The sequence below is a fragment of the Natrix helvetica genome (genome assembly GCF_964273705.1).
Source record: "Natrix helvetica genome assembly, chromosome: 8".
In the NCBI taxonomy this organism is placed as follows: Eukaryota; Metazoa; Chordata; class Lepidosauria; order Squamata; family Natricidae; genus Natrix; species Natrix helvetica.
Window position 1 is genome coordinate 20,348,834 of NC_138559.1, and position 20,372 is coordinate 20,369,205.

Genomic DNA, 20,372 nt, shown 5'->3' on the forward strand with positions numbered 1-20,372 from the left:
AACTAATCAAGGAGAGAAGCAACCTAGAACTGAGGAGAAATTTCCTGACAGGAAATGCGTTTGGACCTCCATATGTCTGAAATGGTGATAAGCTTTCCTGCCTGAGAGGGGATTGGACTAGAAGACCTCCAGGATCCCTTCCAACTCTGTTATTCTGGATACTGAAAAACCTGGGTATTTATTTTCCCCATCCAGATGTTCTGCCCAGCCTCCTTCTTTCCTCTTTGCTTGGGCTTCTTTGATTGGTTGCTTGCAGCAACTGTTGGGGGGAATCTATATTCTTTCTCGTGCACTGTGTAAGAGCTTCAGCTTCCTCTCCGTCCTTTCCTTTGTTTTCCAAGAGACTCCCTGGCTAAGCAGAGCCAAGCAACAACCTCGGCAAAAGAAACTCTGAACCGGAGATGGGCAACATAGAAGATGCAGCCTTGGCTGTCAGGAAGACTCTCCGGGAAAGAATAGGCGCCTGTGTTTTCTCAAGGTGATGGATGCTGCTCTCCCCTGATCCTGCCTGCCCCATATTTGTCCTATTTGTGCAGCCTGAGAAGCAAAGCTTAAGCATCTATCTTGGCCCCTCCTTCCCCAGCTTCCCCTCCCTCTCTTCCTCCACCTTTCCTTGTTCATTCAGAACAGATGATGTTCCGATCACATGGAGCCCCGTCTCCCTTCCTTCTCTTCCTTCCACCCCTTTAAATAGCCGTAATACACAGAGAATTCATTTGTACTATACAGACAGAGAGGGAAGTAGTAGCCGCAACAGCGGCAGCAACATAAGGCTCAGGGAGGGAAATTTAACAGGCGGCTGAGAAGATCGAGATGAAGACCAACATTTCTAACTGAGGGAACAAGGCATGGTTAAGAAGAGGGGGCGTGCACAGAGGCTCTGCCTTTATCTTTTCTTACAGCAAGCAGGGAGAAAGAGGGAAGGGCACGGAGACCCTGGGGTGAGAAGACCCCTACGCATTTCTGGCGACAATGGCGTGGGTCAGACCATCACAGAATAAGTTGGACTTTCATTCTCCAGTGGATTCACCAGCAGCTTCCCCCGGAGAGTCTCTTTAGTCACCTCCCTTGTCAGGTAAGTTGGTTCGTTTGGGGTTGATTTCTCTCTCAGGTTTCTGGAGGTTGAGGAAAACAGGTGATTCCAAGAACAAGAGCAGGATGGTGGTAGTAGAAGATGCCAAGGACCTTCCTTTCAGGTTGCCCCCTTATCAGAGGAGAATGAGGTCAGTTCCCTTAAAAAGAAGAAAGAGAAGAGCAGCTAACTTCTGGCTGAGGGTGCTGGGAGGGCCAAGCGATGTGAAAAGTATCAGAAGTTATTCTGGATTTTGCCTTGGTGAAAGGATGGGGGAAAGTGAAGAAGACAATGGGGGGCAGGTGGGTTTGAAATGCATCTTCTGTTTGGTGAGAAGCGTGCAATGTGTTAGGTGAGATGCCGTTTTTTTGCACAATGGGAATCACACATCTTCTGTTTGTTTTAACTCTGCAAGATGAGATCGGTGTTGTAGATTCTGGACAATGTGCAGGGATATGAATTTTCTATTCCACTTTGGATCGTTAGGAAAGGAAGGAGAAAGGCCATGGCAATATCTCTCTGGCCTAAAAAAATGTTTTAACCTCTGAATTCAAATCTACATTCAGGACAGTGATCCAAATGTCTCTTCAACCCATCCTTTCCCACGTTGCTTTCGGTCTCTCGTCTGAATGCTCAGATGAAATGACTGCTAATTGCCTGTCTGGATTTCACACTTGTTCCATGTTAACCTTTCTGATTGCCTCGAAACTGGGGCCCAATTTAAATATCAAGCGTTACATATAAATATGTGATTTCTTTAAATCCAAGTCTTCCTTAATTACATATAGAGTCTGATTTATTTTTTAAGAAGGAAGGCATCTCCCAATCAAAGGAACTTAACCATTCCTGAACCCCACCCTTGTTCCCCATAACTTCTGTCTTTTATGAGTATTTCATCTGATGAACTTGCTTAGAAAAATAAATATATTTTAATATGCACAAGGGGGGGGAGGAATGTAAAGAGGTCAAATAGCTATAGGAAGCTTCAGCTGCCTCGAAATGCCTCTTTCGTGCTAAACAAACAAACGTTGCCTTAGACGATCTAATGAGGTGTTACCATCACCAAGAATATTGTTTTCCTTTCTTCAGTTAGGATAAGTCAGCATTCAAGGAATTTTATCTAGGGTTGGGGAAAACTCCTAGTTTCTATGGTCCCAATCTAGAATCTGATAATAAATATCTCGGGAGGAGAATTCCTTCCTTTAAAAAAAAATCTTTTTTTTTGGTGACTTGTACAGAAATATTTCTTTGTGAAATGCTGGTTTTGTTAGGTTACCTGCACTGTGTTGTTATGGGTTCCATGCTATTTTGTTAGATGCTGTGGCTTTATAAACACAAATAAGGAGTTTTATTATAATCAACTCTCCAAAATCTTAGCCTACGTCCAGCTGTTAACCATTGGAGCCCTGAAATTTAGGAAGTTTCAACACCAACGCATGTGGAGGATACCAGGTCATAGAAAGTGGTTTTTCTTAAGTCTTGGTCAAGGGTTGAAGCATACTCATAGGTTCTATCTTCCCCATCATGGCCCCACCCCTCAAGAATAATCAAAAGGACGACCTACACTTAGAGGAAGGCTGTGCTTTAGGCAGATGAATCTGTTACTCCCTGATAGTCTTCTTCCAACCTCTGACAGCAGCATGCATATCATCAAGAAGGGCATCTTGGTAGCCAAATTCTAGGCCCGATTCTGTGGTACCAAAATGGCTCTGGGCACACAGATACCTTTACAGAGAGAGATGTGCACCTGAAGTTGAAAGAAGCAGGTGAATGGGTCAAGAATGTTACAAGGGGAAGCTTTACCTTAACACCCCACCCAACCCATTGCATCATCTAAAGCACGGGTCAGCAACCTTAAACACTCAAAAAGCCACAAAAGTCCTAACCGGAAGCCCCCCGTTCAATTCTGGAGATGACCAGAAGTCCGGTTCCTCCACCATAGAATCTCCTCCTAGGGCAGCATCCTTTGTCCTCTATGTGTCCTAATGAAAGTCCTATGAATTATGGAGCCAACCAGCAACAGGGAGCCGCAGCAGAGGGATGAAAGAGCCACATGTGGCTCCAGCGCCGCGGGTTGCTGACCCCTTATCTAAAGCATCAGCCTTGTACATCTAAGGTAGCTTCATCTCTTCCACTGATCAAGAAGGGATCTTCTTCAGCAGGGTGTCCACTGCAGCCCACATGTAGTGCTAATTGGCTTTTTCACCAGCTGTATCAATCCATTGCTTTGAGGCCAGTGAGTTTGATGGCCTAGGCTGACCTAAATTTGGTATTTCCTATGCTCGCCAATCAGGAAGAGAACTTAGATCCCACTTTCTTTCAGTTGAAGACAAGATAATGAATTGCTGCTTAGTCTACAGAGTGCTGCTTAAATCCCATTGAAATTAATATCTTTTTTTAAAAATTGTGCTAATCCAGGTGGGACGCGGTGGCTCAGTGGCTAAGACGCTGAGCTTGTTGATCAGAAAGGTTGGCAGTTCGGCAGTTCGAATTCCTAGCGCTACGTAACAGAGTGAGTTCCCATTACTTGTCCCAGCTTCTGCCAACCTAGCAGTTCAAAAGCATGTAAAAACGCAAGTAGAAAAATAGGAACCACCTTTGGTGGGAAGGTAACAGCATTCTGTGCACCTTCAGCATTTAGTCATGCCGGCCACATGACTACGGATACATCTTCGGACAGTGCTGGCTCTTCGGCTTTGAAACAGAGATGAGCACCGCCCCCTAGAGTAAGGAGCAACTAACACATATGTGTGATGGGAACCTTTACCTAATCCAGTCCAGAAGTGGTTTTTTGGGAGCACAGTTAAATTAACCAACAGTCAAAAAGGACAGGAGATGTAAAGGATCTCTTTGGAAATAAACGTTCTGTGGAATTAGTAGTAGAGACGGCAAAAGACATCGGTCGAAAATGTATCAGAGAGAAGAGCAGATTAAAGCAAAGGATCACCATTTACTCAGAGTATCGTCACTATTGGCATGGAGAAAAAGTTGACATAGGACCACTCCTCGCATTTATGTTGCAACATTCCTGGGGTCATGCAATGGTGATGCAAGTGGTGGTTGGGAAATGGTTCAGGTTGACCATGATTGCACCATCCTGGGAACCTGGGATCATCATTGGCAGCCTTCCCAGCCAGCTTCCAATGAGTAAAGTCTATGGGGAAGCCGGGAGGGAGGGTTGTAATTCACAATCATGTGATGCCTCGTTCAGTGACTGCACTGCTGAATGATACGTTTTCTGGTCTACATTACGGTCGTAGCTTGACTCTACACTACAGAGAAACCAATGTTTATCAGTTGGAGTCCTATTAAAAAAAAAGGCGGGCAGGCTCCCTGGCTGCTTTAGCCAATTGCTACACTCTTTGTGAAGTCTGAGATTTCATTGTAAGCTGGCATTCATTTGTCTCTCTCCTCTTTCAGAAACTGCTACTACCAAGGTAACAAACTAAAATCCCAACGAGCTCTAGAAAAAATGAGCTTGAAGCAATTTCTATTAGTTTCGTTCCGAACCAAGGTTAAATTCTGAATAGAAACTATAATCCAATCAATCAGTTTATTACTGCTGTAAGATCAGATACCACAAAATAACGAAGAGTAGAACAAGGGCATGAAAGTAAAAAATAAAGGTTTGCCCTGCCCAGTCGTGTCTGACTCTAGGGCAGTAGCCCCCAACTTTTTGGGCAGCAGGGACCAGTTTTGTGGAGAGAGGTTTTTCCACAGACTGGAGGGGCGAGGTTTTGCATGGTACCTGCATTTCGTGGATGGAGATTTGCTTGTTTGCATGTCCTGGTTTCTGGCATGCCACAAACCAGGGGTTGGAGAACCCTGCTCTAAGGGACAGTGCTCGTGTCCATTTCCTAGTTGAGGGAGCCAGCATTGTCCAAAGATGCTTCTGTAGCCAACATGACTACATACTGAGGTGCACAGAACACTGTTTCCTTCTCACCAAAATGGTACCTATTTATCTACTCACGTACATTTGCATGCTTTCAGACTGGTAGGTGTTCAGGAGCTGGGACAGGTAACAGGAACTCACCCCGTTGCGCAGCACTTGGATCTCGAACTTGGGCTGTTGGCTTCCAGCTGTCAAGCTCAGTGCCTTTAACCACTGAGCCATCGCACCCCAGATCTATGACATATATCTACTGTATATGTGCATAATAGAAAAAACACTAGGTATAACAAGAAATAAAGTAATTAAAGAACATACGTAATAAAATAAAACTGCATAAAAAACTATACCATAAGAAGGAATGAGTATCCAAACTTAATTCGTAAAAAAAGTAGCACAAAACTGGGAAATTATGCAGAGAAAGTGGAAAGGGTCTTGTATTCTGCTCCGTTGCATCCCTCAATTGAGCATTCTTATTTTTATTTGACGGGTGATATTTTATTTGCAGCAGCTAGGTATGAATTGCAATGAGCAGCTGATGCTGGAACCAAGCAGATCCAAGTATGGTTTAGCATGCTGCATGAATCCAGCTATCATGAACCCTGTCTTGGCTTGCCCACAAGTGTGATGTGATCCTCACCAACTTTATGTCATTGTGTTCACACAAAAACATGGGCCCCTTCTTTCAAACCATGTGGTTGTTGGCCACCCAAAGGCTGCCATCCTAGTTTTAGCCTTAGAAGAAACGGTCAAGTGGAGATGCAATCGTGACTTTAAAACATCCCTGAGTGTCTTTTTCAATGAGGATTAAAAAAATCCAGGTCTGTACTGTTGCTCAAAAGGACAGAAATGCAGAGAAGGTTGGCACAATTTCCAAATAGCACATAGGGCAGTTTGACAACAGAACAGACTTCCCCTGTATCAAAACCAGTCAGCGGTCTTTCATTAGATGTGTGTAAGCAAAGCTGGAGAGCCACGTGAGAGAGATGCTTTGATGATATTCCAGATCATCTTTTAGTCGCCACTGAAATCCCTCCAACTTTATAATTCCGGTCGATTTTATCTAGAGAGACCAACCGGTCAGAATAAATATAGCAGCTTCTCAACCAACTGCCAAAACAGGATACATTTGCCAGCTTTTTTTTTTCTTCTCAACTCTCAGTAAAGTGCAATTAAAACAAGTTCATTTATTATACAACAAAAAGATAATAAAATCAGGTTGGTCATGTGACCACCCAAATTCATGTAGAAGGGGGGGGGAAATCAGCCTATCATTTTGGCAATCAGGTTTTTCCTCGCCGGGGGGGGGGGCAAAAAAAACAGAGGGTGAGAGAATATTTTTGAATTGGCTTCTACTAAATCAAAGCTTGTTTACCGATTCATTAATTTGACAAATATCCTGCCTTCCCCTGCAGCGAGCTGCATAATAGATCACCACTAATAACCCGAGAAAAAGACAAGTTGGCATTTTATAAAGTTGGCACGATAACTTAAAATTCAGTCCCGCGCATGCGTTCCAGAGAGCCGTGGCATCATAAAACTGTGGACGTAAGTCAATTGAGATCTCTGGGCCACCAACTATGTGTCAGGGTTCCAAAGAGCATCCAAAAGTAAATCAGAGTCCGAGGCAAAGGATTCCTCAAAGTTCCAATTTATTAAGAGAGCACATCTGGGAAAACCCGAATCTGAAAGCTTCCGGGTTTTCCTACCCAGTTGAAAGTTCAAGAACCTACCCCCACACCCACAAGTCCATCAGGTGGTCCAATCTTCCACTGCCATGCTGGCAGTTTCCTCCCATCTAGTTCCAGCCAGATGCAGAGAGAAAGGATGACCATGGCTTTCTAGAAAGAATGTTATTATGGCTACATGTCACCCAACTCTGTATAATCCCCCCTCCCATTTTCCCACAATGGAAAATGAATATTAGAAAGTGTGGCAGGCCTGAAGTTCAGAAGAAAAGATGGCTTGCAGACTTGACACTATACTCAAACAAATCAAGGCATATTATGGTTCACCGTGAAGGCCATGTGGATCTCTCCTTTGAACTCTACTAAATGGAGTTACTATTGTATTATTCTGTGTGTAAGGGAGCTTTCTCCTTGGTAATTAGGCACAGGCTTAAAGGATTTAATTTATAAGCGGGAAACCTGCAAATTTGCAGAACTTACAGACGTAGAAGTCTTAACATTGTTCCCTTTAAGTGGCCATTGACATAGGGCCAACCTGTCAGGGTCACTATAGCAGCCATAACTTCAGCACATAGTCATAAGTTCCATAACCATAAGTTACAGTTCCACTGTAACTTCAAATGGCTGTTAAGTGATCGATTGTTAAGCAAGGACTGGCTTCTTGGAGCCAAGAACACCCTGCTCTTCTATCTCAAAGGAAGTGGTCAGTGGTGATGGGATGGCATTTCTTAACCAGAAATGATAGGCTGACCCAGGGCTTGTTAGAAAGAGATGAAATCTATCTCTTGCGCACTCTTTTTCATACATCTCTATTGTCTGTGTACTTGTATCCAATTTGTTTTATCTGGTATTGCTTCACACTTCAATTACTTTTATGTGAGAAATCAAAGCACATTACACACTCAGACATTAGGCTCGGTAATCAATAGTGCCTCCGTCCAGCTCTTTGTGAGTTTGCAATCTCCTGTTCTTGTCTTCGCAGCCGCTGAAGGGAAGCTAAGGAAGGAATGATCACATTAAGTCTACTTAGAACATTAATGACTCGGACAAGCTTCAAATTCAAGAGTTTAAGAGTTCAAGCCAATATCCTATGTCTTGTATCACACTTCCTCTCCTATTGAGGTAAGAAATATTTCTCTATATATTTTGCCTTGCATTACATTTCAATTTTTCATTCGTCAGATTGGCACCTTATTTTACTGCAAAGTATTTTCAAGGGTTTTTTTTTTAAAACCCAATCAAAATACAGTTGGAGAATTGCTGATCCTGTTTTCTGCCTGATCTGTACTATCCTTCCATGATGTTGCAATTTACATATTTATTGGACTTCCATTCTTGAGCGGCGCAGTGGCCCAGGGTTGAAGGCGCTTATCTCCCACTTGGAAAGTTGTGAATTCAATCCTAGGCAGCGGCAGGCTGTTTCTCGATCAGGCTGCAAAGAGAAAGTATCTGTTGTGAACCCAGCATAGGTGTCAGGAAGGGAATCCGGCCAGTAAAAAGTCAGCTCCGTTCAGTCATCCTGATCCAAGTCCAAAGCAAGGAAGGGTGGTAAAAAGAGAGGGGGAAAATGGATTTCAGCTCTTGCTGGAAGCTGTGCAATTGACATCCATCACAATACAATGCAAGATTTTGCAGTTCTTGCAGTCCAGCTCATGATCAGCTTAAACTGAGGAGATGACACAAATTTGCTGGGCTTTTAAGGAAGCTGATGAAGTAGCCTGATAAAATGGTGACTGGACAATATATTCCCTTCCCCAATGTGGCTTCCTTTGATTTCTCCAGCAATTCTCCAACTCTATTTTGATGCTCCATAATAGCAATATTGTAGCTCAGTGGCTAAAATGTTGAGCTTGTCGATCAGAAAAGTTGGCAGTTCGGCGGGTTCGAATCCCTAGTGCAATTTAACGGAGTGAGCGCCCGTTACTTGTCCCAGTTTCTGCCAACCTAGCAGTTCTAAAGCACATAAAAATGCAAGTAGAAAAATAGGAACCACCTTTGGTGGGAAGGGAACAGCGTTCCATGTGCCTTTGGTGTTTAGTCATGCCGGTCCCATCACCATGGAGACGTCTTCAGCGCTGGCTCTTTGGCTTTGAAATGGAGATGAGCACCGCCCCCTAGAGTCGGGAACGACTAGCACATATGTGCAAGGGGAAACTTTACCTTTACCTTTAGTAGCAATATTGGAATGTTTGTATGGCTCAGTTTTTAGAGTAAGTAAAAAAAAGTGACATACAGCTTGAGTCTTTCTTTCTCCTTTCTGGGGTTCTCCACATAATTTGAAGTTCTACAACTCCAGAATTGGAAATGTAGCAATTTAACAGAATTCACTTTCTTGCCATAATTCCAGACAGGAAAAAAAAAACCACTTCATTTTTATTCCCTTGGAAATACTGCTGGAGAAGAAATTCAGCTAGAAATGCCTTAGAATTTCACTGCATTCCTTTGAAAATACGATTCTGACAAAACTAAGCATGAATAGAAAATTTCCTGGCTTTTGGTTTTGAAAGGAAAAGTTTCAACAAACCGAAGAAGCTGGGTTGAAAAACCAATGTTTGCTTTTCTTTTGAGGTGACCATTAAGAAGGTCCCTGGGATTTATTTCTAATATTGACTTTGGTGAGATTCGCTGGTATCTGTTTATTCTCCTTGGTTCCTCTGCCATTTGACTTGGGCATTTATTTGTATTTTTCAAAAATAGATTTCTATAATTATATTATTTTATGCAGCTTAGTTATATTGCTTCATCTTGAATCCCAGCCATAGGTTTATAAGATCAAAGACAGAGGATTAAGAGGGATGGTTAGGGTTTTCTAGGATTTGTGCTCTTTGTGTGTGTGTTTGTGTGTCTCTGTGTATATCCATGTGTCTCTCAGTGTGTGTGTAAAGTACACGGGGGCTGGTGAGCAGTTCTCCACAGGAGCTCCACTTTTGTCCAAAAATAAATGAAAGGTTTCATAACAGGGTTTCTTTTTATCGGAAAAATAAAGGGATTCCATTAATAAGTGCAAAATCTTCCGTGTTTTTCAAGTACTGCTCGGTTACTGGAGGAAGGGGGAGAGTTAAAAAAAATCATTTGCACCTATCTTATGTATAAATAAGATAAGTTTGAAGAATGTATTCAGAAAAATAAAAGAAAAGAAACAATCCAGGGACGGGAGAAGGCATGAGAAAGAAATTCAAAGCAACTCTATAACAATAAAGCAGGATTCTTATCATTCTTGCTATCTCTTTCCTGATTTGGCCTATCTCAAAGGAACTGATTCATTCATTCTGTTTAATTTCTTATTCGTATTCTATTTTAATTCTTTACGATTGTTTGCCTCTCAGAGTGGTGGGCCCCAACTTTTTGGGTACCAGGGACTGGTTCCGTGCAGAGAGGTTTTTCTGTGGAATGGAGGAGGTGTGGTTTCGCATGCTGCCTGCATCCCATGGGTGGGTCTTCACTTGCTTGCGTGGCCCGATTTCTGGCATGCTGCAGCCCCGACTGGGGATTGGGGACCCCTGAGTTTCCAGTTTGAGATGGATGGTTATGCAAATTGACTGGATGGATGGATGGAGGGATGGATGGAGGGATGGTAGACAGTGGTGGGATCCTGCCGGTTTAACAACCGGTTCGGTGATGGTGTGTTTTGCACTTGCGCAGTTTTAGCAAAACTTACCTTCTACGTTACTTCTGGAGAGTAACACAGCTGAGGCGCGGCAATCTGCTCTGCTGCGTGAATCAACTGAGAGGATGTAGAAATGTAGCAATTTAACAGAATTAAATTAAAGCACAGCGGTGGGCAGGCAAGCGGGTCGACCTGATCGCCGGAGCGAACCGGTTCGCTCCCAGCTGATTGTCGGAGCTACAGGTTTGCCCGAAGCAGTCCGAACCGACTGAATCCCACCCCTGATGGCAGATGATAGCTAGATAGTAGTTATAGTAGATGTGCATAGACAGCACTTCCATTGGAACCACCAATGCTGCAAAGTGTCTATCTATGTACATCCCTATGGAGGCAGCTAGGAAGAATTCCCATTCAATCTTCGCAAAAGATTCCGAGTTATGTTTTGTTCTGGCTAATGCATTTTGCAAAATGCTTCTTTGAAATTGCAATTGTACTGAATAAATCTGGGTGGATTTTTGGGGAGGGGGGCCGGAAGGAAAGGGGTAATTCTGACACTTCAGTTGTTAAAGTTAAGGATCCAAAAGGAGGAGGTGGAGATTATTTTATGGATAAAGTGAATCATTATCCTGTAAGTGCCCATGAAAATGCACTATAATCGCCTGAGGACACTCATCGAAAGATGTGGATCCACTTTCCCTGAACTGCTGTTCTGCAAATGTTTTGGATGTCAGTTCACATCATTATCAGCCCACGTGGCTTGCAATCACAAATATCAAGAGACAAGTAGGCTGAGGAAAAGAATTCTACTTATTTTTATAAGGCAGAGTTACGATATATATATTTTTCCCCTTCTTCTGTAGCCCAACCATGGCCGGAGACTCAAGGATCTTCATGAATCAAGATATGGAAATTGGTGTCACCCCCAGAGAGCAAAAGAAGTTTCCTAAACAAGCCCGGGACGATGTCCCCATTGCCACGGATCGAACGCGCCTTTTGGTAGCCGAAAACAAGAAACCACGCCAGAGATACATGGAAAAAACGGGCAAGTGCAATGTTCATCATGGAAACGTCCACGAAACCTACCGATATCTCAGTGATCTTTTCACCACTTTGGTGGATCTCAAGTGGCGCTTTAACCTGCTTGTGTTTACCATGGTTTACACCATCACTTGGTTGTTTTTTGGTTTCATTTGGTGGCTCATTGCCTACATCCGGGGAGATTTAGACCACGTAGAAGATGAAGACTGGATCCCTTGCGTTGACAACCTCAGTGGGTTTGTCTCTGCTTTTCTGTTTTCCATTGAGACCGAGACCACCATTGGTTATGGCCATCGGGTGATCACTGAAAAATGTCCCGAGGGCATCATATTGCTTTTGGTCCAAGCGATCCTGGGCTCCATAGTCAATGCTTTCATGGTGGGGTGCATGTTTGTGAAGATCAGCCAACCAAAGAAGAGGGCAGAGACCCTCATGTTCTCTAACAACGCAGTGATTTCGATGCGGGATGAGAAATTGTGTCTCATGTTCCGGGTTGGAGATCTAAGGAATTCCCACATTGTGGAGGCATCTATCCGAGCCAAGATGATTAAATCCAAACAGACCAAAGAAGGGGAATTCATCCCCTTGAATCAAACGGACATCAATGTGGGATTTGACACGGGGGATGACAGGCTGTTTTTGGTATCCCCGCTCATCATCTCACATGAAATCAATGAGAAGAGTCCCTTTTGGGAGATGTCACGGGCCCGGCTGGAGAAGGAAGAATTTGAAATTGTCGTCATTTTGGAAGGCATGGTGGAAGCAACAGGTAAGGCTTCAGACTGATGCTAGTTTTCCTAAAAGGTAAAGGCGAAGATTTCACCTGTCCAGTTGTGTCCAAGCAACTGCTAAAGGAGGCAAATCTTGATAATTTATAAAGATATGAGTCCATGTAGTATGTTTTTCCATCTCCATTATTTTAAGATTCTAGAGCAGGGGTGTCCAAACTTGGGAACTTTAAGACTTGTGGACTTCAAGACTTAGGGAATTCTGGGAGTTGAAGTCCACAAGTCTTAAAGTTCCCAAGTTTGGACACCCCTGTTCTAGGGATTGGGAGGCATCATGACAATGCATTAGTCAACTAAAACATTTAACCTTCTTTTTTAACCTTTCTAATCAATGATTGGCTTTGCAGAAGGCAGAACCTACCCTTAACTGACCTCCAAAACTAACCAGGGTCAGCTTTCGTTAGTATCAAAGAGAATGTCCGGGCCTTGGCATTGGAAGTGATCTGGTTGGGTATGCTGTTGTCCTGCAGATGACGATTTTTATATATGGTTCTTTCTTTTAACTGGTGAAGCTGTTTAGAGTCATTTTGGAAGAAATGTATTGTAATAGAAACTTAAAAATCTGACAATAGAGAAAAAAACCTTTCTCTATTTCAGTTCAATATCCAGTTAGGACTTGTTTTGAACTTGATGTTTTCTTTATATATAACTACTTTATACTTTCTTAGGATTGAGATATCTTTTTGAAATGACTCCACATTTTTATCTATAGCTTATCTATCTATCTCTATCATTATCTACATGTAGCTCTCTCCCTTTCTCTCTCTATCATGTATCTATCTCTCTCTATATCTATCTATCTATCTATCTATCTATCTATCTATCTATCTATCTACCTACCTACCTACCTACCTATCATTATCTATCTATCTATCTATCTATCTATCTATCTATCTATCTATCTATCTATCTATCTATCTATCTATCTATCTATCTCTATCATTATCTATATGTATCTCTCTTTCTCTCTCTATCATGTATCTCTATCATCTATCTATCTATCTATCATCTATCTATCTATCTATCTATCTATCTATCTATCTATCTATCTATCTATATCATTATCTATTTATATCTCTATCTCTCTATCTCTCTATCTCTCTATATCATTATCTATCTATCTATCTCTATCATTCTCTCTCTCTCTCTCTCTCTCTCTCTCTCTCTCTCTCTCTCTCTCATTATCTATCTATCTAGCAGTTCGAAAGCATGTAAAAATGCAAGTAGAAAAATAGGAACCACCTTTGTTGGGAAGGTAACAGCATTCTGTGTGCCTTCGGCATTTAGTCATGCCGGCCACATGACCACGGAAATGTCTTCAGACAGCGCTGGCTCTTTGGCTTAGAAACGGAGATGAGCATCGCCCTCTAGAGTCAAGAACGACTAGCACATATGTGCGAGTGGAACCTTTACCTTTAAACCATGATTGGGTGTCAATATTTTGGTTTTTGCCGAAATCAATTCAGGACAGCTTTGAATGCAAACAATGGTCCTATGGAAATACCTCCATCCCTATGATATCAGAATGTCAGAGTCAGAATCAAAACAACCTTAAATTAATCTTGGCGTATTCGTTTTCTAATTTGGCTGCTCAGAAACTGCTTTCTCAAATCTGCCCTTCAAGTTTTTGAAGTGTAATTGGAAAGAAGGCTTTCCAGGCTACTTAAAGGAATGTATAATCATAAGCTGAACTAAAGCTGAAGTCTTACATAATTTACCCAGGAGAAAATCACATTGGATTCACTGGGATTTACCTTGGAGTGAAAAAAATGTATTTTGTGCTGTATTGAGGACTTTTAAGTCACTTACCGGATCATTTTCGTGTGCCAATTACTCCCTCTAAGAACTTCACACATGCTGCCTGTCCCTTGAAGATCATGTTAGAGACAAGCTGGATCTGAATGTCAGCAGTCAGATGATCTGCCAAATATCTGACGATCCAAAGGACATTTGGGAGATTTCAAGTGAAGGCAAATTTGCAAAGCTTTGTTGTAGAATATTTAAATGGACTCAAAATCCATGTTCATTTGGAATACGGACATCTTTTAACAAAGTCTGTGAATGTGTGTGTGTTCACATTTGATGACTTCACTTTTCTTCGTGGTTTCCTAGGAAATAGAAAAGCCCCTAACCCTAACCCTTGCTGCAATTAAGGGGGGAAGACATTATATAGGTAGTCTTCTACTTACAACAGTTGGTTTGGTGGCCATTCAAAGTTACAACAGCACTGAAAAAAGTGACTTATGACCGGTTTTCACACTTACAACTGTTGCCATATCCCCATAATCATGGGATCAACATTCAGAATCTTGGCAACTTGTTCTTATTTATGACCGTCACTGTGTCTCAAGGTCATGTGAGCTTGGGGAAGTCCATGGAGAAGCCAGATTCACTTAACCGCCGGGTTACTAACTTATCATCGGCAGTGATTCGCTTAACAAGTGTGCCAAGAAAGGGCGTCAAATGGGACAAAACCAGAGGTGGGATTCAGCCGGTTCACTCTGGTTTGGGAGAACCAGAAGCAGTAGCTGCAGGAAGTTCTCCCCCCCCCCATGTAATGTGCAAGCACTGCGCATGCGCAGAAGGCGGTATGCATGTGCAGACGAGGCGCGAAACAGTAGGGAAGATAAGTGAATCCCACCTCTGGGCAAAACTCACTTAACAAATGTCCCACTTAACAACAGAAATGTTGGGCTCAGTTGTGGTTTTTAAGTCGAGGACTACCTGTAAAAGCAAAATAATGCAAATTAAAAAAAAGAGATTGCGTGCCCTTGTGTGCTCCACTTTGCCTATGTTATTTGTTCCAATTTGTCTGAGTTACATAATGAATGCATTGGCTGATTCAATTACAGAACATTAAAAAGTGTAATTTTGGGCAGCTATCGTTCACTTTTTCTCCATGCTTTCAGAACATTCTCTGTTGACTATTGGCCACTGGTAGATTTATTGCTTTCAATTTTCAAATAATGGGCTTGAAACACAGACTTCTGGTAAGGGTTTTACTCCTTGGAGGGTTTATTTGGGTTGCAAAGGAAAGCAAACATTAATCGGTTTTCTAATACAGCAACGGCTTTGCTATGAGTTTGCCTGTCTCTTGAAAACTCTAGAAAAAATGCAGAGGAGAGCAACCAGGATGATTAGGGGACTGGAGGCTAAAACATATGATGAACGGTTGCAGGAACTGGGCATGGCTAGTCTAGTCAAGAGAAGGCTCAGGGGAGACATGATCAGGGGAAATCTTCCAATATTTGGGGGCTGCCACAGAGAGGAGGGGATCAAGCTGTTTTCCAAAGCACCTGAAGGCCAGGCAAGGAATAATGGATGGAAACTGACCAAGGAGAGATTCAACCTGGAAATAAGGAGGAACTTTTGGACAGTGAGAACAATCAACCCATGGAACAGAAGTTGCCTTCAGAAGTTCTGAGAGCTTCCTCACTTGAGACTTTCAAGAAGAGATTGGACTGCCATTTGTCAGAAATGGTGTAGGGTCTCCTGCTTTAGCAGGGGGTTAGACTAGATGACCTATAAGGTCCCTTCCAACACTGTTAATTTGTTGTCAGGTGCAAAGAATCAGAATCAAATGATAAGTTCCAGTTGAGCTAATTTATTGCTCTTGCTTATACACAAGAATCTAGTCATCTATTGGTCAGTGCTCAATTAGGGCTAGAGAATATCGGAAGACATATCCATGTGGGTTCAGTTCCAAGTGGGGAGAAAGACATGGAAACATGGAGGCTGATTGGAAAGATGGTTTATTGATAGACAGGACCATTCAGTCATGTCTGATCCTTGGAGACTGAACCCTGCAGTTTTCTTTGCAAGGAATTTCAGAAGTAGTTGCCATTGACAAGAAGCAATGGATAGTAACTAATCATGGAGAGAAGCAACCTAGAACTAAGGAGGAATTTCCCAACAGTGGAGAACAATTAATCAGTAGAACAGGTTTTTAAGAATAGATTGGACAACCATTTTTCTACAATGGCATTGTTGTGGCCCACCAGCAGCCAGTCGAGCTGGCAGCAGATTCAGACAGTGAGGAGGTTGTGGAGGTACATGGGCCAGTCCTGAAGTCTGGGGAAGGCTCTGATGAGGGCTCTGCATTGGAGGCAGAGAGGTCCAGAGGCGTTTGCCAGTTATCAACTGCCTTCAGAGTCAGACATCAGTGAAGCAGATGAACAGCTGGAGCCTGTTCCCAGTGTGTGCACGCGCAGAGTTGCCAGATGAAGAGAACAACTAAGGAACAGGGGTCGACTTGGGGGTAAGGTCACAGGTGGACGATGAATGGCCTTTCCAGAGGAAATACAAAAGGAACGAAGGGGGAGTGGAGTTTGCAGAAAACAATTAGTTTGCATAATTGGCTCGTGACTCTCCGAGACTCCTTGTCAAGTTTTGCAGATATCAGCCTGGTAGCTCTCCAAGCCAGATACTGTATGGTCTGTGACTGTAAATTTATCCTTGAAATACTTTGCTGGATGTGGATGAGAGGAATTCATAGTAACTTAGTAACATAGTAACTTAATAAAAAGGGTTTTTTGTCAGAACAAGGAGTTTGCTTCATACTCTTTGGAAACCTAGGTCAGAACAGGTATAGGGTTTCCTGCGTAAGCAGACAGTTGACTAGAAGACCTCTAAGGTCATTTCCAACTCTATTATTCTATTCTATTCCATTCTAACTTTGAGAAGCAGTGGTGAAATATTTTGGTTCATGTACAGAAAGAAAGTTGTTGATGTGCACATTCTATTTTCCCATTGTATTATCTGGGAGCCCTATACTTTTAGTATTCACTAGATCTACTAAATCTCTGTTTTGTTTATTTATTCTCTCTTACAGGGATGACTTGCCAGGCTCGGAGTTCCTACATGGACACAGAAGTGCTTTGGGGCCATCGTTTCACCCCTGTCCTTACCCTAGAGAAGGACTTTTATGAGGTTGACTACAACAGTTTTCACAATACCTATGAAACCAATACACCTTCTTGCTGTGCCAAAGAACTGGCTGAGTCTTTCAAAGAAGGAAGACTTCTCAGCCACCTGTCTACCATGAACCTCCTGAATGGAGAGGAAAACAAAGACGCAGAAGAGGAGAAAGAGCAGCGGGAAGGGATGGAGAAGGAAGACAACAGAAATGAAGGCCTAGAGGCAATTGAACTGAATGGGAACAATGGAACCGCAGGAGAAATGAAGTAGAGCATCTTTTTAAAACATTGAGACTTGAGAATGGTAGAAAATTCAGATTCCCTTGCCACCAAGGAGGCAGAAGAAGAAGAAGAAGATGAAATGGGACAACCTAACTCTAGAGGATAATGTTCTCACTCGCATGGATATTATTGGGTTGAGCCCCTCCATATAATTTGAGTTTCTCCAACTCCATTCTGGAGATTGCTATAAGGATTTTACTCACTGCTTTGAGGACACGGGAAAACTAATCAGCTTAAGGAAATATAATGGAAGCCTAGATGATCACATATCTTGAAGCTTGTTTGTTTTTCTTTTTCTTGCAACGTGCATCTTCTGCACGTTTTGAAAGGAGGAAGGGAGATTTGATGGAACAAATGTAGTTATGAGGGGGTTTCCCCCCCCCTTCCTTGATTTATTGGAAATGCTAATTGACGAATAAAAAGAGGAAAATCATAATGGGGTTCGGGAACAAGCTTTCTGTATTTGGCCAAATGCCTGTTGTAACTTTCGATGTGATGGGGTATAGATGTGATTCTTTAGCTTTGAAGGTTCTTTCTACTGTGAATTCAGCTAAAATATGAAAGAATATGATTTGGTGGAGGAAAGGAACTCATTTTCTGACCTGAACTATCAGGGGTTTGGTTTTCCTGCTGTGATTTTTGTGAGAGTTAAATAAGGACAACTCATATAGTAGCTTCAAATGAATAAGGAATTCAACTGGCTAACTGGTTTTTGGATTGTCTAAAGGACATTTTGAAGCAGGTTTTTTTTTTACTTCTTAGATTTCTATCCTGCCTTAACCCCTGGTATTCAAGCTAGCATCCATAACATGTCCTCCTTCAACAATTCCATGGACACTTTCATCTACCTTCTGGGTTGGTTTATGAGAGACAGAGAAACTCACAAAGTCACTGAAGCGGGATCTGACCGACAAAATGAAGGTTTAAATGTTGGCATGAAATTATGAAATCTAGTTTCCAAGATTTCTATTTGATTATAGTAATTATGTCAGCACAATTAAATATACTTAATGTTAGGTCTATTCATCATATCTCCAGTATGTTGGCCAAATTGTTAGAACACTGCATTGTAAGAGGGAGGGAGCAGCTGTCTTAGGAAAGCATAAGGTTGATATAAGACCTTTCACCAATTAATCAATTTTATTTTTAGTACACTCAGGATGAGGCACATAATCAGATCCAATTATTGGGGGCAGAATAGGAATCTGATCTGAACTGGTGGGAACTGGAAGACTAGAATGGAAAAGTTGAAAGACCTGAACAGAAACTCACGCATTGCACCATCTGTTCCTCAAATGCTGTTAAAAAAAAAATCTCCCAACTGCATTGATGCAATTTCTTTCTTGGTTTGTCAATAGACTCGCGTGGTACATGGTCCTTTTACAGCCAAGATTTCGAAGTGGGGAGAACTTCCTTGCAGTAACTTTCCTTGTAAAAAAAAGTTTACAGACTTTTACTTTGTAAAAAAAATAAAGACTGGACTGGACTTTGAATGAACTTGTGTGTCTTATCAAATTCGTCATACACTCTTCGAGTGCCTCTTGTTCTGACCTAGGCTTCCCCAAAAAGCACGAAGCAGAGTCCTGGTCCCGACAAAACCCCTTTTATTAAACGAATGTGAATTCCTCTCATTCACATTCAGCAAAGACCTGGCAAACAGTCTTTCAAAGGAATATTTATGACTACAGACCTTATCTAGCTTGGAAAGCTGCCATGTCAATATTGTCCAAATGAGGTGTTGTGCAAGGAAAGACTTGGCACAGAGTCTCTGAGATTCACGGACAGATCTTCACACTCCTGAAACCGAATGAATTGTTTCCTGCAAAAGCCCACTCCCCTTTCGCTCCTCTTTTATTTTCTATGGGAGGTGCCATTCACCTTCCACCTGTGACTTTACTCCCAAGTCTACCCTGATTTCTGAGTTGTTCTTTTCTTCTGGCAGCTCTGTGCCAGACTGGGAATAGGCTCCAGCTGTTCCTCTGCTTCATTGCTGTCTAGCTCCCTAGGCATCTGATCACTGCCAGACGGCTCAACCCTGTCTCTGCCTCCGACACAGGGCCCTGCCAAGCCTTCCCCAGCCTCCAGGACTGGCCCATGTTCCTCCCCAACCTCCTCACTGTCCTACTCTGCTGCCAGCTTCTCTGGCCACTAGCGGGCCTCAACACCTCCTATGATATAGATTTTGTAGCCTTTTCCCAAATCCCAATATTCAGAGGCATTCATTCATCGAGTATCATATTTCCTTTGAACAAAACGACACCTTCATTTCCAAACAAGATAGAACCTTGTGGATATACGCTGCTGGTAGTTTTAGGAATAAGAGGCCAAGAAAGCTTAATGAAATTTCGCCCTCTAAGAACTTTCTCAAACCCTTGAAGGTTCTCAGCAATAAGTTCCCAGAAAGTCCACAATGCATGTTTTTATCCATATTTTGACTCTGAATGTGACTGCTAAGTTTGTTTTCACCTACCATCAAAAAGAAGCAGACTCTGTTTGCCCAGATGGAGCTTGTATATTCACACATTTATTTCCTCTTTTTCTCTGCCCCCCATTTTGTTTTCACCTTCTCATATTGCCCTTGGTCTGCTCCAGTCAAAATCAGTTGTTTTTCTCTTCCTTTCTTTGACGTTCAACCCACACAAATGGAATCCAAAATCTGTCTGGAATCTTGAAGGCACAACAGAGAGTCGGTGAAAGGGAATATTATTAAACGTTCTGTAAAAAATCTCTGGCAGAACTGATTATCATTTGATCCTACACATTTTTTCCCTCTGCAAAGAGTATTGCTATGGAGTGGAGGAGATATGACACGAAACTTGGCCGTTCTGATGAAACACAACCCTAGCCTAGCCTTCATTACAGAAGTCCAAAGGTGCTTCTGGCTTGAAATGATTAGCCAGTGACATCACCGTTGCCCAGTTGGGGACTCCTTTCAGGTCCCTAATCTGTTTTCCCCAAAATAAGACCTCCCAGGATTATAAGCCCAATTGAGCTTTTGAACGCATGCGCTAAAATAAGCCCTCCCCAAAAATATTGCAACACAGCATCAGCCATGAGGTGACCACGCTCACTGTTCTTTTTCTCCATAG

The 20,372-nt window shown here is 42.4% G+C and overlaps 1 protein-coding gene and 1 long non-coding RNA gene across 2 annotated transcripts in view; one reads left to right on the plus strand and one right to left on the minus strand.

Moving 5' to 3' along the window:
* LOC309396289 overlaps positions 1-20,372 on the minus strand; it is a 394,508-nt gene that overhangs the window by 339,381 nt on the left and 34,755 nt on the right. The window lies entirely within an intron of this gene.
* On the plus strand, positions 665-18,759 carry KCNJ5 (potassium inwardly rectifying channel subfamily J member 5). Its single transcript, XM_081960659.1, has 4 exons — positions 665-1,075; positions 7,635-7,774; positions 11,120-12,066; positions 16,917-18,759. Exons 2-4 carry the CDS (start codon positions 7,743-7,745, stop codon positions 17,270-17,272), a joined length of 1,335 nt encoding a protein of 444 aa, XP_081816785.1. The 5' UTR covers positions 665-1,075; positions 7,635-7,742; the 3' UTR covers positions 17,273-18,759.

Bases quoted from the DNA above. Each gene is read 5' to 3' on its own strand.
- KCNJ5 (XM_081960659.1), top strand. From the start codon at position 7,743: ATGTCTTGTATCACACTTCCTCTCCTATTGAG. The intron at 7,775-11,119 runs GTAAGAAATATT...CTTCTTCTGTAG, and splicing joins ACACTTCCTCTCCTATTGAG to CCCAACCATGGCCGGAGACT. The intron at 12,067-16,916 runs GTAAGGCTTCAG...TCTCTCTTACAG, and splicing joins AGGCATGGTGGAAGCAACAG to GGATGACTTGCCAGGCTCGG.